The following is a 17,473-nucleotide window of genomic DNA, read 5'->3' on the forward strand; positions in this document are numbered from 1 at the left end:
TCCCTCTATCCCTATACTCTGAAGAGTTTTAATCAGGAAAGGATGCTGTAGTTTGTCAAATGCTTTTTCTGCATCAATTGAGAGGACCGTATGGTTCTTCTCTCTCCTCTTATTAATGTGCTCTCTCATATTGATTGACTTGCGAGTGTTGAACCACCCTTGCATCCCGGGGATAAATCCCATTTGGTCGTGGTGATGATCATTTTAATGTATTGTTGGATCCTATTAGCTAGGATTTTGTTGAGGATTTTGGAATCCATATTCATCAGGGATATCAGTCTAAAGTTCTCCTTTTTGATGGGGTCTTTCCCTGGTTTGGGGAATAAGGTAATGCTCGCCTCATAGAATGAGTCTGGAAGCTTTCCTTCTGTTTCTATTTTTTGAAACAGCTTCAGGACACTAGTTATTATTCTTCTTTGAATGTTTGGTAGAAGTCCCCTGGGAATCCATCAGGCCCTGGACTCTTTTTTTATGGGAGATTTTTGCTTCAATCTCGTTACTGGTTATTGGCCTATTCAAGTTGTCAGTTTCTTCCTGTTTCCGTCTTGGGAGTTTATAGGTTTCCAGGTAGGTATCCATTTCTTCCACATTGCTTAATTTATTGGCATATAGTTGTTGATAATAATTTCTAGTAATTATTTCTATTTCCTTGGTGTTAGTGGTGAACTCTCCCATTTCATTCATAATTTTATTAATTTGGGTCCTTTCTGTTTTCTGTTGGATAAGTCTGGCCAGTGGTTTATTGATCTTGTTAATTGTTTCAGAGAACCAGCTTCTGGTTTTGTTGATGTGATCTACTGTGTTTCTGGTTTCTAATTCATTGATCTCTGCTCTAATCTTAATTATTTCTCTCCTAATACATGCCTTAGGCATCATTTGTTGTTTTTTCTCCAGTTCTTTAAGGTGTAAAGTTAGTTGGTGAATTCGGGATTTTTCAATTCTTTTGAGTGAAACTTGGATGGCTATATATTTCTACATTAGGACTGACTTTGCAGTATGCCATAGGTTTTGGACCGATATGTTTTCATTTTCATTGGTTTCCATGAATTGTTTAAGTTCTTCTTTGATTTCCTGGTTGACCCAAACATTCTTGAGCAGAGTGGTCTTTAGCTTACAAGTGTTTGAATTTCTTCCAAATTTTTTCTTGTGATTGAGTTGCAGTTTTAAAGCATTATGGTCTGAGAAGATGCAGGAAATAATTTCAGACTTTTGGTATCAGTTGAGACCTGATTTGTGACCCAGTGTGTGGTCTATTCTGGAGTAAGTTCCACGTGCACTGGAGAAGAATGAGTATTCTTTTATTTTAGGGTGGAATGTTGTGTATATATCTATGAGTTCCATCTGGTCCAGTGTATCATTCAAAGCTCTTGTTTCTTTATTGATTTTCTGCTTAGATGATCTGTCTAATGCTGAGAGTGGAGTATTGGGGTCTCCTACAATTAAAATACTATTAAAATACTATTAAAATACTATTATCAATATATTGATAATATTGACATATTATCAATATGTCTCTTTATTTTGGTTAACAGTTGGCTTATATAGTTGGCTGCTCCCATGTTGGGGGCATAGATACTTAAAATTGTTAGATCTTCTTGTTGGATAGACCTTTTAAGAATGATATAGTGTCCTTCTCTGTCTCTAACTGCAGTCTTTATCTTAAAATCTAATTTGTCTGATATGAGAATTGCTACCCCAACTTTGTTTTGAGGTCCGTTGGCATGGAAGATGGATCTCCATCCCTGTACTTTCAGTCTGGATGTATCTTTAGGTTCAAAATGAGTCTCTTCTAGACAGCATATGAATGGGTCCTTACTTTTTACCCAATCTGCAACACTGTGCCATTTCATGGGAACCTTTTGGCAGTTCACATTGTGAGTGATTATTGAAAGATATGAATTTATTGTCATCATGTTGCCTGTGAGATTCTTGTTTTTATAGATTGTCCCTGTAAATTTCTGTTCTATATCACTCTTGGGGTCTTTCTCCTTTTATAGAACCCCCCTTAATATTTCTTGCAGGGCCGGCTTAGTGGTCACATATTCTTTCAGTTTCTGCCAGACTGGAAGCATTGCATCTCTCCATCCATTCTAAATGACAGCCTTGCTAGATAAAGTATTCTTGGCTGCATGTTCTTCTGATTTATTACCCTGAATATTCTTGCCAGCCCTTTCTTGCTTTCCAGGTCTCTGTGGATACATCTGACGTTATTCTGATGTTCCTCCCTCTGTACGTAAGGAATCTCTTCCCCCTAACTGCCTTTAAGACTGTTTTCTTGGTTCTAAGATTTGAGAGTTTTCCTATTACATGCCAGGGTGTTGGGCTGTTTTCCATGATGGGAGGGGTCCTCTCTGCCTCTAGGACGTGAATGTTTGTTTCATTCCCCAGATTAGGGAAGTTCTCAGCTTCGATTTGCTCAAATATATCTTCTAGTCCTCTCTCTCTCTCCACCCCCTCAGGGAACCAGACAATTATGACATTGGAATGTTTCATGGCCTCACTTATTTCTCTAATTCTGTTTTCATGGATTTTAAGCTGTTTCTCTCAGGCCTCCTCTTTTTCCTTCCCTTCTATTAATTTGTCTTCTAGATCGGTAATTTTTTCTTCTGCCTCATTTACCCTAGCTGTTAGAGTATCTAGATTAGATTGGATCATTGATAGCATTTTTAATTTCTTCCAGTTCAGCTCTCATTTCTGCCCTTAGATACTCTGTTGCCATTAATCGATTTCTCCATTCTAGCTATCATCTTCATAACTCTTACCCTGAAGTCCATTTCCAACATCTTGCTTATATCTGTATCCATATGTAAATCTGTGGCAGATGTCACTGTCTTTGAGTCTTTCCTATTTCTGGGGTTCTTCCTCTTAGTCATTCTGTTGAGGGATGGGTGAGGGAATGTACAGAGTCCAAATTATTGACCAGAACCCAAACAAGATGCACATGTTTTTTAGGGACCTTAGTGTTGTTGGCCTCTTGTTCTCCCAGCCTGTCTTCTGGGGGTGGGACCTGCTGTGCTGTTACCCAGGCAACTCTGTTTGGGCAGAGTTGCCCTGCCCCGTGTTGGGGGGGATGTGCTCAGTGAAAAACGGTTTTTGGGGAACTTTTGTTCTCTGGAGGCTTTCCCTGGTGGCTTTCTGCATGTCTTCCAAGAGTCAGAGCAGAAGAGATCGTTTCAAACCCTCTGCTTCAGAGGAGAGAGATCACAGTCTGTTCTTCTTTGAGTTCTCTAGACCATACTATCTCCGTTTCTGTCTGTGCTGCTAAAAACTGCAGTATCTCCTGTGTTGTGCACCCCTCAGCAGCACTCCCAATCCTAGCTTCCAGATCCAGGCGTGGCTCCACCCTATGTGCTTTTAAAACCAGCATCTGCCCCCAGTTCGCATGCACGGCCCTGCTGTGCCAGGTTTCAGTCTGGGGGACTGCCCTAAAATCCTTTCCCCACCGCTACCGGTCTGTGAGTCTGTGCCCCGTCCCCAGCACAGGAGGCTTTCGTGTACCAATGGTGCTGGATTCCAAGGTTCCTCCCCCTTCCGTTTATCTTCTGATACCTGCCTGCGGAATCATGGCTCCCAGCTTCATACCTCGAAACCAACCACCTTCGATATTGTTTGTAGAGATCCTGATATATCTTCTTACATCTCAGGCTGATGTCATCATTGTTCAGAGTGGTCCGGTAGATATCCAGCTCAATTCAGGGGACTGGTTGGAATAGGGTCCCCTACTCCTCCGCCATCTTTTCCTCCTTCCCTGACACCCTATGCTTTTTGATTAGAGTGTTAATCCATTTACATTCATAGTAATTACCAATAGATATGTATTTAGTGCCATTTTATCACTTGTTTTCTCATTGTTTCTGGAGATTTTCTCTGTTCCGAAGAGTCTTTGTCACCTTTTCTTTCCTTTCTATTCAAAGAGCCCCCTTTAATACTTCTTACAGGGCTGATTTAGTGGTCACAGTGTCCTTTAGTTTTTGTGTAGGACACTCTTTATCTCTCCCTCTATTCTTAGTGATAGCCTGAATGGATAGAGTTTTCTTGGCTTCAGGTTTTTCCCCTACTCACAACTTTGAATATAATCATGTCTCTCCCTTCTGGCTTGCTATGTTTCTGTTGAGAGATCTGCAGTTAGCCTTAGGGGTCTTTCCTTGTGAGTTGAGGACTGTTTTTGTCTTGCTGCTCTTATGATTTTTTTTATCACTATATTTTGGAAATATAATTACAATATGTCTTGATATTGGCCTGCTTTTGTTGATTTTGTGCCTCCTGTATCTGGATATCTGTTTCTTTCCACAGATTAATGATGTTTTCAGCTATTATTTTATGAAATAAATTTTCTGTCCCCTTTTCTTTTTCTTTTCTTCTCTTGGGACCCCTATGATATAAAGTAATTACATTTGATGGAGTCAGTGAGTTCCCTAAGTCTCTACTCATGTTCCATAATTCTTCTTTCTCTCTTTTGTTCAGTTTGTTAGTTTTCCATTATTTTATCTTCCGTATCACTAAAATGTTCCTCTGCTTCTTTCATGCTTGTTTTCATTGCATATCCAGTCTGTTTCAAATTTCAGTTATTGCATTTTTCATTTCTGACTGTTTTTTTACTCTTTTATCTCTGCAGCAAGGACCTCCCTGATGTCTTACATTCTTTTCTCAAATCCAGCGAGTATCCTTAGAATTGTTGCTTTAAATTCCCCATCAGGCATGTTACTTATAATTGCTTCACTGAGATCTCTGACTTTGACCTTTTCTTGTTGTTTCATTGGGGTGAATTCTTCCATCTTGGAATTTTTTCTACATCTCTGTGTTCTGTGTTAGAAAAAGCTGTTATTTGTCCTGCTTCTAAGAGTAATGGCTTTTTGCAGCAGAGGTCATATAGTGTCCAGGGCCTGGTGCTTCAGGGAGTGTCTCTGGTGTGTGCTACATGTACTCTGTTGCTGTGTTCTAGCACTCTGTCCTTCAGGCCAGTCGTTTGGAGAGCCTCTCCTTGTCTGCAGTGGGCAGTGTTTCGTCCTTGGGCAGAGTGTGGTGAATTTTAACTAGGTGTGCTTTGGTCAGCTTGATAAATGAGTCCTGTTGGTACTTCCACTAGAACTGAAGCCTTGCAGAACTCTCTGGTTGGGAGACGTGGTGTGGACAGGTGTTTCTGCTGGTCTTCTGGGGAAGGAGCCCTCATCCCTGGGACTGTGGCTAACTTGACTGTGAGGGGTAGGACCAGCATAGCTCAGGATTGTGGTTCTTTGTTTAAGCAGGTTAGGCAGCCTGTTTTGCAGCTTTGTCACCCAAGGTGGTTCTGTTTATGCTTTTTCCAGTAGGCCTGTATTGCTATTACATTCCCTCCTATACCTGCTTTTGCTGCATCCCAAAGATTTTGGATCATTGTTTTCATTTTCATTTGTTTCCATGTAATTTTTGAATCTTCTTGAATGTCTTGGTTGTTCCATTCATTATTTAGTTGCATATTATTTAACCTCCATGTTTTCATGCTCTTTCCAGATTTTTTCTTGTGGTTGATTTCTAGTTTCATAGTGTTGTAGTCAGAAATGATGTATGGTATGACTTCGACCTTTTTGAATTTGTTGAGACTTGTTTTGTGGCCTAATATGTGATCTATTCTGGAGAATATTCCATGTGTACTTGAAAAGAATGTGTAATCTGCTGTTTTAGTTTGGAATGTTTTGAATATATTTGTTATATCCATCTGAATCAGTGTGTCATTCAAAGCCAGTTTCCTGGTTGGTTTTGTTTGGATGATTTGTCAATCAATGTCAGTGGGGTGTTAAAGTCCCCTGCTGTTGTTGTATTACTTTTAATTTGTTTTTAACTGTTTTATGTATTTGGGTGCTCCCATTTCGGTGCATAAATATTTAAAACTGTTACATCTTCTTGGTGGATTGTCCCCTTTATTATTATATAGTGTCTTTGTTGTTATATTCTGTTTTAAAGTCTTTTTTGTTTAATATATATCTTGCTATCCCAGCTTTCTTTTGACATCCATTTGCATGGTAAGTGTTTCTCTATCCTCTCATTTTCAATCTGTTGGTGTCTTTAAATTTGAAATGAGTCTCTTGTAGGGAGTATTTAGATAGCTGTTGTTTTTTTATTCCCCCTGTCATCCTATGCCTTTTAATTTGAGCATTTAGTTCATTTACATTCAAAGTAATTATTGGTAGCTATGCATTTATTACCATTTTGTTACTTGTCCATGCCTTCACTTTTAGTCTGTGTGTCCTTATGTTTAAAGTGAGTCTTTTGTAGACAGCATATAGATGGGTCTTGTTTTATATTTATTCAGCCACCTGTGTCCTTTGATTTAAAAAATAAGTCCATTTATATTTAAATAATTATTGATAGGTATGGTACTTCTGCCATTTTGCTAATCATTCTCTAGCTGTTTTATAGTTTCTTTTTCTTTCTTCTGCACTCTTCCTTTGTGGTTTGATGACTTTCTTTAGTGTAACACTTAGATTCCTTTATTACTATCTTTTTTATCTACTATAGGTTTTTGCTTTTTGGTTACCATGGGGCTCACATATAACAGCCTCTGTCTCTCCCTTTTTCTCCCTCTCTCTCCCTCATTTTCCTTCTCTCCTCTTTCTCCCTCTCTTTCTCTTTCTTCCTCTCTCTCCCCCTCTTTTTCTCCCTCTCTCTATACATATATATTTTATGCATTTTTTTACTCCCTCTGCCACATTTTGTTTTTGATGTAACATTTTATATCTTTTTATTTTGTGTATCCCTTAACCGATTATTGTATTTATCTTTATTTTTACTACTTGTGTCTTTTATTCTTCACACTACTGTTGTAAACAATTAACCCACCTTTATTATATACAATAGTCCCTCATTGTCCACAGTTTTTCTTTGTTTGGTTTCATTTACCAATGGGAACCCATGGTCCAGAGGCAGATTATCCTACTTAAGACATATCCTCAGAAGATCAGTAGGCTAGTGCTATGGCATAATGCCTATGTTATTTCCTTTACTTCATCTCATCACTTAGGCATTTTATCATCTCAAATCATCACAAGAAGAAGGGTGAGCACAGTATAGTAATTATTTTGAGAGAGACAGAGACTGCATTCATGTAACTTTTATTACAGTATAATGTTATAATTGTTCTTTTTCATTATAAGTTATTGTTGCTAATCTCTTACTATGCTAAAATTAAGTTAAACTTTATTATAGATATGTATGTTCTGAATAAACATAGTATGTATAAGGTTTGGTACTATCTTCAGTTTCAGGAGTGTGTTGGAACATATCTCTTGCCAATAATGGGGAGGACTCCTGTATTTACCTTGACTAGTGAGATTTATACTTCCACATGTTTTCTTGTTAATAATTAACACCCTTTTTTTCTACTTAAGAAGTCCCTTAACATTTCTTATAAGGCCAGTTTAGTGGTGATGAACTCTTTTGCTTTTTCTAATCTGGAATACTCTTTATTTTTCTTTCAATTCTGAATGCTAATCTTACCTGGTAGAGTACTCTTGTACAGTTCTTTTTTTTTTTTTTCCCCCCTTTCAGCCCTTTGAATATATTGTGCCACTCTCTTCTGGCCTGCAAAGTTTCTGTTGAAAAATAATGTTGATAGTCCTATGGGGTTCCCTTGTGTGTAATAAGTTGTTTTTCTCTTGATACTTTTAAGATTACCTCTTTATTTTTAACTTCTGAAATTTTACTTATGTGTCTTTGTGTGGATCTTTTTGGGTTTTTCTTATTTGGAACTCTGTGGGCTTCCTTTATCTAGATGTTGTTTCCTTCTCCAGGTTAGAGAAGTTTTCAGCTATTGTTTCTTCAAATAAGTTTTCTGCCATTTTCTCTCTCTCCTCTCTCTCTCTCCTAGGACCCCTATAATGTGAATGTTATTCTGCTTTATGTTGTCCATAGGACACAAAAGCTGTCTTCACTTTTTTAAATTATTTTTTCTTTTTCTGCTCTTTTTGGGTGAATTCAACTGCCCTGTCTTCTAAATGACTGAGTCTTTCTTATGCTCCATCTAGTCTGCTGTTGAAACCCTCTAGTATATTTTTCAATTTAGTTATTTTATTCTTCAGCTCTATGATCTTTGTTTGGTACTTTTGTCTATTTTCTATCTCTTTGTTGAAGTTTTCACTGTGTTTCCATTTTTCTTTGTAGTTTGTTGAGCATCTTTATAACTATTACTTTGAACTCTTTATTGGGTAAATTACTTATCTATGTTAAATTGAGGGTTTTTTTCCTGAGGTTTTATCTTGTTATTTCATTTGGAACATATTCCTCTATTTCCTCATTTTGCTTGACTTTCTGTGTTTTTATATACATTAGGTGAAACATATACTTCTCCCAGTCTTGAAAGAGTGGTCTTGTGTAAGAGATGAATCTTATCTTTCATCCATACCTGAGCTCATGGTTGTCTCTTAAACCTTCATGATTGTCAGGGCACCTGGGTGGCTCAGTCAGTAAGGTGTCCAACTCTTGAGTTTGGCTCAGGTCATGATCTTACAGTTGTGAGGTCAAGCCCCATGTCCAGCTCTGCACTCAGCATGGAGTCTGCTTGAGATTCTCTCCCTCTCTCTCTGCCTCTCACCTCTCTCTCTCTCTTTCTTTCTGTCTCCTTCTCTCTCTCTTTGTCTTTATCTTTCTCAAAATAAATAAATAAAACCTTTAAAACAAAACCATTATTGTCAAAGCAGCCTGATTTATTCTTTATAGGTCCCAGTTTTGATGATGTGCCAAGACCTGTCAGTGTTCCAAATGGAAAGATCTCAGTCAGCACCTAGTTTCAGGCTGATTGAAAGCCAGGTCCTCTGGCAGGAGTTTTAAAGCATGCCAATATATACATCCCTTTGGACTGCAGTTGTAAACCCTACTAGACTCCAGACCAGGCAATCTAGAGGGGGTCCCTTGGGCTATAGTTGCAAAAATTAGAGCTTCATATGAGCATACAAGTTCCTTTCTGTGAGGTACCAATGAGCTGTAGCAAGGCTGATGGAGGGCACAAAGGTGTGTCCCCTGGCCTATGTTCCTCAGTCCACCTCTGTAGCCTCTAAATGTGTGGGCCTTTTACCATTTCTTGTGAAGAATCTGTTTAGCTAGTTTTCAGGTCTCTTTATTTTTTTTTAAGATTTTATTTATTTAGTTGAGAGAGAGTACACAGAGTGAGAGGGAGAACATGAGCAGGGGGAGGGGCAGAGGGAGAAGAAGACCCCCTGTTGAGCAGGGAGCAGGGAGCCCAACGTGGGGCTCGATCCCAGGACACTGAAAGCAGATGCTTAACTGACTGAGCCACCCAGGCACCCTTCAGGTCTCTTTCAGAGGGAACTTTTCCATATGTAGCCATAGATTATGTGTGTCCATGGGAGGAGGTGAGTTCAGGATCTTCCTGTGGCACTATTTGGACCCCCCACCTTTATTGCCTTATTTTTAATTTAACTGTTTTTTATCTATAACACTTTTTTGTGTTACTTTAATAGTTATTTTAGTGTTTATAGTATAAATTTGTAACTCAGGAATCGGAATCTGTGGTCTCAGGCCAAATATGGCCAGTTGCTTATTTCTGTAAATACAGTTTTATTGGAACACAGCAACATCCTTTGGTTTAAGTATTGTCTATGTCTGCTTTCATGCTTCAATGGCAGTAAAATTGCATGGTAATTTTTTATTGGATGATAGGCCTTATGAATTTATTTTTCTTGTATTCTGGATACTATTGGTTTTTTTTTTAAGATTTTATTTATTTATTTGATAGAGAGAGAGTGAGAGAGCACAAGGAAGGGGGAGTGGCAGGCAGAGGGAGAGGGAGAAGCAGGCTCCCCACTGAGCAGGGAGCCCGATGTGGGGCTTGACCCCAGGGTCCTGGGATCATGACCTGAGCTGAAGGCAGACACTTAACGGACTGAGCCACCCAGGCACCCCTACAGTTAACCTTTTGAGTCTTGCTTTTAAGTTTTGTTATGTGGGACCAGAGCAGAATTTAGTCTAGAATTAATTTTTCCCAATACTGAAACATCACCCTTCTTAGTACTCTAAACCAGTATCCTGTTAATTATGAAGTTTTTCACTCTCACTTTTGAGAATAGGACCTATCCTGTTACTTTGTGAATTCTGTGAATTCTTGTTTTTAATCCCTTAGGCTTACCTGGGCTCAAGTAGTTTCCTCAGATCCATGATTGGTAATTTTTTATTGGATGGCAGACTTTCTGAAATTTATCTTGTTAGGTGATCATATTTTTATATTCTTAAAAATATTGAGATTTGTTTTGGAATATAAAACTAGTTTGATTTTTTCAGGTTGTTAAACTGGACCAGAACAGCATTTAATCAGGGACTAATTTTGCACCACTCTGAAGCAAAACACTTTGGATTACTCTGTCCAATACCCTGTGAAATATGAGGTTTTCTGCTGTGGTTGGAGGTAACAGGAAGTATTCCTGGCCCTGTGTAAGTTCCATTGAACAGTCTTCTAATCCTTTCATTGATTGTTTTCTAGCTCAGGATAATTTCCTTACTCCTGTGTCCTAAGCATTTTTCTGGTAAATGCTTGAGGGAGACCTCTACATAACTCTATAGCGCTCTCTCTGTCTCTCTCTATCTCTCTCTGAAGTTCTCCTTTCTATATGCTATCTTGTGAATTCTATCCTTCTTGTCTCCCCGGCCTCTCATTAACTCAGGGAGTCTTACAGGCTCTGCCTGACTTGACTCTCCTTACACAGCTGCTTGGAAACTCTTTCTAGATAGTAAGGTAGGACAGCTGTAGGGCTTACCTTGTTTGTTTCCCATTTTTCAGTATTCATTGTCCTTTGTTGACTGATGGCTAATGTTTTGAAAAGTGTCATTTCATAGATTTTGTACTGTGTTTTAGTTGTTTCAGGCAGGAAATATATCCTGTCCTTGTCTACTTCATTTTGTCTTAAAGTGGCAGTCTGGGAATAGCATTTTAATTGGGTGATAGTGTTTCAACATCTCACTTCCAGAATTAAGATGTTGAGTGTGGGAGAGCTATTATTGATTGCCAGAGCTCTGGAACTTGCTGTGAAAAAGGAACTGTATGCTAGCCAGTGCTTAAGTGGCTAAGGTCTCTGGCTTGTATCTGTCTATGTCCAGTGTAGAACATGCCATGCATGAACATAGACTGTGATCTTGGTATATTATTTATTATAGAACAGAATTCAGTTTATGGTAGGGTCTGTCTAGGACCCACTTCCAAGGAGGGTTGTAAAGGACCTTGTTAAAAGCTTGTGTCAAGACACAGAATGGCAGCAGTGAAACAGGGCCCCAGAATTCATGATTTCTTGTGTTACAGTGTAGAATTTTCAAGAATGTGTTTGAGAAATTTTTACTCGTAGTCATTTCTAATTTTCTTTTAAACTCTTCAGACCTTCATTCTCGATGTGGGACTATCTAAACCCATACTAGCACAGAGATGCAGTCAGTAAGTTTTGATTCCTAAGTCTGGAATATTAGGTAAGAGCAAGCATTTTAAATGCATTTGCCAAAGACAATAAATTAGTATATTCATTGAACAGGCTTTTAGCAAATGATTTGTTACTTCTATAGACAACTTATTAATAAGAAGTTGTTTTTGGTTATATTTCACTTGTATATACATACAAAAAACCTGTTATGTCATCCAAAATGAGGTCATGTTCTTCATGCCTTAGTAAAAGACTTTAAAACGTATATTTTTGTATGTGTTAAAGAATATTATATGTCATATATATTTCAAAGGGAACAGTACCTCCCCAAATTTCTCTCCCCCAAACACCTCCCCCCCAACACACAAACACACAAAACTCTTAAGCCATGTTTTACTTTGCTAATATTAAGAAAATATATTTGGATGAATGGTGATAATTATAAAGCTGCCAGTTTTTCCAGAATTAATTTATAGGTTTAAAAATTTTTTCAAGCAAAGTCCCAATAGGAATTTCTGTCTGTTTGAAAGTGACAGAATAATTTTACCAGCTTATCTAGAAAAGTAAACAAATGAAAAAAAAAAAAAACTAAGACATTTTGAAAACACACTTTTCTTGCCCTTCCTCTTGTTTAAAACTTTGTAAAACTGCTGCTATAAGCAGAACATCAGAATATCAACACAAGATTAAACACATACTATAAAGCCCCCAAATACTCAGGTGTATATGATTTACCATATGTTATTATGATAAAGGAGAATCACAAGTTAATGGCAAAGAGACTGATTGTTCAATAAATAGTATATGATAAATCAGTTAGATATTTCAGAAGAATATCATTTTAAATTTTCATCTCTACCATACAAAGATAAATTTCACTTAAGAGTTAAATCTGGAAAAACAATTGTCCTAAAAGAAAATGGCAGCCAAATTTGCAGTTGACCACTTAGTGGAGGTTTCTCCTTAATCATTAAAATAATGAAGGAAAATCATACAGAAATGATAGATAAATTTGACTACATAAAATTAAGAATTCCTGAATGTCAAAAACAAGCACAGAATGGTGAAAATATTTACAAGTAATGTGATGGAGAGCTGACATTTTTAATATTTAAAGGGCTTATACCGATTGAAAAAAACAGTAAGTAAATAATGGAAAATAGGCAAAAACATTACCAATAATTTACTTACAAAATAGAAAGGCCTAAAGGACATGGAAAAATGTTTAGCCTAGGAATCAAAATTTAAATTAAAACAATTGGTGGCATTTTTGTGTATCAAATTAAAAAATATTTTTGAAGAGTAATATTCAGTGCTATTGTGGATGTGGTAAGACAAATGCTTTCATAAATTGCTGATGGGAGTAGAAATTATTGTAAACTTTTTGGAAAATAATTTTATTCTATATGTCAAAATCATGGACTATTTATTTTCACAGACCCAGTATTTCCTGTTTTATTTCTTAGGAATTCTTTTTGGGGAAATAAATAAAAAAATATATATGCATATTACAGAGTTATTTAAATAATGAAAAACTGGAAATAATCCAAATGAACATTTAGGTAAATTATGGTAAATTAGTATGTTGATATTATGCAACTATTGAAAACTATAAATTTTAAAAATGTGGGAGACTGCTTATGTTATAATATTAAATGGGTAAAAAGGAAGCCACTAAATAGTATATATACTGTGATCTTAAATATGTTAAAACACACATGCACAAATGATTTGAAGAGCCGACAACAAAAGACTAGCAGTGCTTAACTCAAGGTGCTAGGGTTTAGATGATTTTCTTTCATGGGTTCATTGGTGATAGGATGATTAGTAAATAGGAAAGCATTAGTTGAAACATAACATATGGTGGAAGTGGCTTCTGGGAAGAGGTAGTTCTTAGAGATAAGTATTCCTGAGTTCAAATTGTGGGCCTACTTATTAGCTATGTTATTCTAGCTATTCTGATTCTGAGTCTCTTTCTCCAGATGTAAGGTGGTGATAATATATACCTCATAGTGTTGTTTGAAAGGTTGTAATAACATGATGAATGTAAAGTTACTGGCACATAATTGCTACTTAGTAAGTTTCTTATTTGTGTCTATCATGAGGCTTTTCAGAGGCAGCTTCATGACAAAATAATATGCTTGCCATAAAACTGTAACCTGGACAAAGCTTCTTTAAAGTTAGAAAGATTTTTGTTTAGGATTTCCTTATGTGTTAGGTTTAAATTAAAATTTTGATTAGCCTTCCTGAGAAGTTAAATAAGTAACAAATATTTTTATTCTTAATAAAATATCAAATATGTTTATTCTTAATAAAAAAGTATCAAGTGAAAATTATGTTTTTATAACTTTACCATTATAATATTCAAATGAACTCCCTGAAAGTTAGATAATGCACAATCTTTGTTTTTCTATAGATCATTTTAATAAAAAGTAGGTAGAGTTTCAAAATTTATCTTTAACTGCTCATTCTCAGCAGTTTTACTAGTAACCAGAGTCTGTATTATGTAATTCAATGGCCATAATTCTAAATGCACAAGTCACTAATAAGATTTAATGATGTTTCATTCAAATTTTGAACTTTCCTAATAATTCAGAGATTTCTGTAGTGAAAATAACCAATTTCTAGACAAATTATTTGTTTTGCCAATCAAAAGCCTTTGATAAATCTTAAAAATTACATCCAATGAAAAAAATACATCTAATGGTTGAGTAGTGCCTAATTTTGTGTGTAAATTTAACACTCACTTATGAATGAATATAGACCTAAACCTATCATAATTATACCTCATGGTTACACACATAGCATTTCATAATTTACAAAGCTTTTTTCCACATAAGCTAATTTGACTCTTCAGTGTAGAAGATATGTAAATTCTATAATATGCTTTAGGAAGATTTACATTAAAACAGTTAATATTGAAGAGAAGGATTCTTAAAAAGTAGTTTATCTACTTCTTTTATTTTTTATTTTTTTTACTTATCTAGATTTGTCTGTTTATTGGTTTTTAATGAAGTAAATTTTAAAAATTCAATATTGGAAAAAGGATCAAATGGTAAATTATTGTATTCTAGGTTCTGTTTACAGAGGAAGATGTGAAATTCTACCTTGCAGAACTGGCCCTTGCTTTGGATCATCTGCACCAATTAGGAATTGTCTATAGAGACCTGAAGCCAGAAAAGTAAAGCTATATTCTTCTTATGAATCCCTGTTATCAGTATTTCTATAACTACTTTTTTCTCCATTAAGTCTTTTATTTATTTTATTTAAAAATTACATGAAATTATATATGAATTATGTAATTATATGAAACTTAGTTAAAAAAAGTAATCTTTATAAGATACCCATTGATTTTATTTCCCCATTGATTTGAAATCAATCATTTAAATATTTTCCAGTATATCAAATATTATTTTAAAGTTTATGATGATTTTTATGTAAATGTTTTGTATAAAAATATTTTATTCCATCTTGTTGAGTGTGAATTTTGATTTACAGCATTCTGCTTGATGAAATAGGACATATCAAGTTAACAGGTATGCAAATTTTCTTATTTTATCCTAAACCCATTTTATATTTTTCTATATTTTAATATATATTTGTCTAAGCCTGTTTTCTTTTTTCCTTGACTTGTGTTTTATTCATCTCTTTAGTGAACTAAAATTTATTTAAAAGGTAGATAAGATAGCTCTCAATATGTTCTAATTGTAATACCAAAAAATTATACAATGGAGTTACTGTCCTAATTAACAAATGACATTTAGCTTTCTAGATAAAAACACATCATCTTAGATTTAGTCTAGACTGAAAGATTTATCATAAGTAGTTATCATATTTGAAATATAATGAATTATAAACTTTTAAACCAAGTGTTTCAGAATCAGAGATTCATTTTTTTCTTTATTTGTGAAAATGTTTTATTTGTCTTTATTTTGAATATTGAGGGTTTACTATAACACAGGGTGCTAATCCTCACAGGATTCTTAAGTGTAAAATGTCGTTATTATACCAATTTTAAAAGCTTTTATTTTTAAATAATTATAGACTCACAATAAGTTGCAAAAATAGTACTGAGAGGTCCTGTCTAACCATCACCCAGCTTCCGCCAATGGTGACATCTTATAAAACTGCAGTGTGTTATCAAACCCCAGAAATTGATTTGTATAGTACAACTCATTGGACCATATACTTTATTTGGATTTCACTAGTTTTTGCGTGCATTTATTTCTTTGTTTGTGTGTAATTCTGTGACTTTTTATCACATGTATAGATTTGAATACCACCACCACAATTAATATGCAAAACTGTTTTACAACTACAAAAGAACTCTCTTGTGCTGCCTATTTACAATCATGCCCTCCACATCCCTCCCCTAACTCCTGGCAACTAATCTATTCTACATCTCTAGTTTTGTTATATTGAGAATATGATATAAATAGAACCATACAGTACTCATCCTGGGCATTTGTCCTAGAGAAACAAAAACTTATGTCCACATAAAAACCTATACATGAATTTTCATAACAGCTCTATTTATAATAGCCCAAGACTGGAAATGTCCCAAATGTCCTTCAAAGAATGAATGGATAAACAAACTGATACAACCATACAATGGAATACTACCCAGCAGTAAAAAGGAAAGAACTCTTGATATATGCAACAGCTTGGATGGACTCAAGGGCATTATGCTGAGTGAGCCAATCTCAAAAGGTTACTTATATTATAAATAGATAGTAAAATCTTTATTTAATTATCAGAATGTTAAAATGAAGATGTGGTCTTTACAGAGAATTTTGGACCAGTACACTTTAAAGGTAAGTTGCTTTAAATTCCTAAGTATACCGCTTCAATGTAAAAATAAAGTATAAAACTGTTAACTTGAAGGCTCAGGCAGATGTGACAAAGTTCAAATAAAGTTTAGTAAATCTTTTTGTTTCATAGCCTGATTCTCTTTTTCATATATAAAAGAAGCAACGTAGATTTAAAGGGATTGAAAAAGGAAAAGGAAAGAAAAATAATAGGAAGAGAGAACAGTAGCGTTTTAAGATTTTATGCATTATATAATTTTTATTTTATATCAATCAAGTTTTAGTTGCAAAGCTAATTAGAATTTAATTCTTTTCATTTTTAAAAATAAACTATACCTGTTTTGTCAGGAGTTGAGGAAGGGAGGTGGGAAAAAAATAGAATAAATTTGACCTATATCGCTTTTCTACATTAAGGTTATTTGGGTGAATAATGATGTCAAATTGTTTTATATTTAGTCTTGTAATGTAAATTCTGCTTTTATAGCTTTTGGACTTAAACTGGCTGAGGAGGAAGGATTAGTTAGAAAAAACGTAAACTTATAAGCAAAGGACAGAGGCTTATAACAGGAAGAAAAGGTGATATAAATATGTTTAACAATTCAATCTATTTTCCTTAAAATGGTGTTAATATTTCTTTTAAAAATTATACAATAATAAATATTAGATAATTTACACTGTTTTATAATTATAGCCCAATTCAAAGTTGTGTAATGAGTAATAAACATATGGATTTAACCTAACACTATTCCAATAAGGTTGGTTAAAGTGTGACCATTCACACCAAATATTCTTATACTTTACTTTTATTTTTTTCATTATTTCCTTTAACTTATTTTCTTTTTATCCTTTCTTACTTTCTTTTTCTTTCTTTTCTTTTTCTTCCTTTTGTGTGTCTTTTCCTCCCTTCTCCTCTCCCTCTTTTCCTCTTGTCCTTCCTATCTTCTTCCTTCCATTTTGAATACTACAGTCAAAAGTACCAGATTGATAGCTGTTTGTCATTGAAACCAGTGGGCTATAGTGATTTAGGAATGTCTCATCTAGGCAGGGTCTTTCCCAAGATTACTTCTTCTTAGGCTTAGGGAAGAATTAGGAGGTTTTCCTTAATCATAAGAGAGGGGCAATATCTTTCTTTTTATCTGTCCACTTTAAAAATCCTCTAGATATGGGCGCCTGGGTGGCTCAGTTGGTTAAGCGACTGCCTTCGGCTCAGGTCATGATCCTGGAGTCCCGGGATCGAGTCCCGCATCGGGCCCCTGCTCAGCAGGGAGTCTG

General features: G+C 35.3%; 1 protein-coding gene across 1 annotated transcript in view; it reads left to right on the top strand.

Moving 5' to 3' along the window:
- The window catches only part of RPS6KA6 (ribosomal protein S6 kinase A6), a 196,819-nt gene that overhangs the window by 111,820 nt on the left and 67,526 nt on the right, over positions 1 to 17,473 (top strand). Inside the window, exons 7-8 of the mRNA XM_021690974.1 lie at positions 14,468 to 14,574; positions 14,892 to 14,929. Coding sequence (XP_021546649.1) covers positions 14,468 to 14,574; positions 14,892 to 14,929 — 145 coding nt within the window. The remainder of the gene's footprint in view (positions 1 to 14,467; positions 14,575 to 14,891; positions 14,930 to 17,473) is intronic.

The sequence above is a fragment of the Neomonachus schauinslandi genome, chromosome X, assembly GCF_002201575.2.
Source record: "Neomonachus schauinslandi chromosome X, ASM220157v2, whole genome shotgun sequence".
Lineage (NCBI taxonomy): Eukaryota > Metazoa > Chordata > Mammalia > Carnivora > Phocidae > Neomonachus > Neomonachus schauinslandi.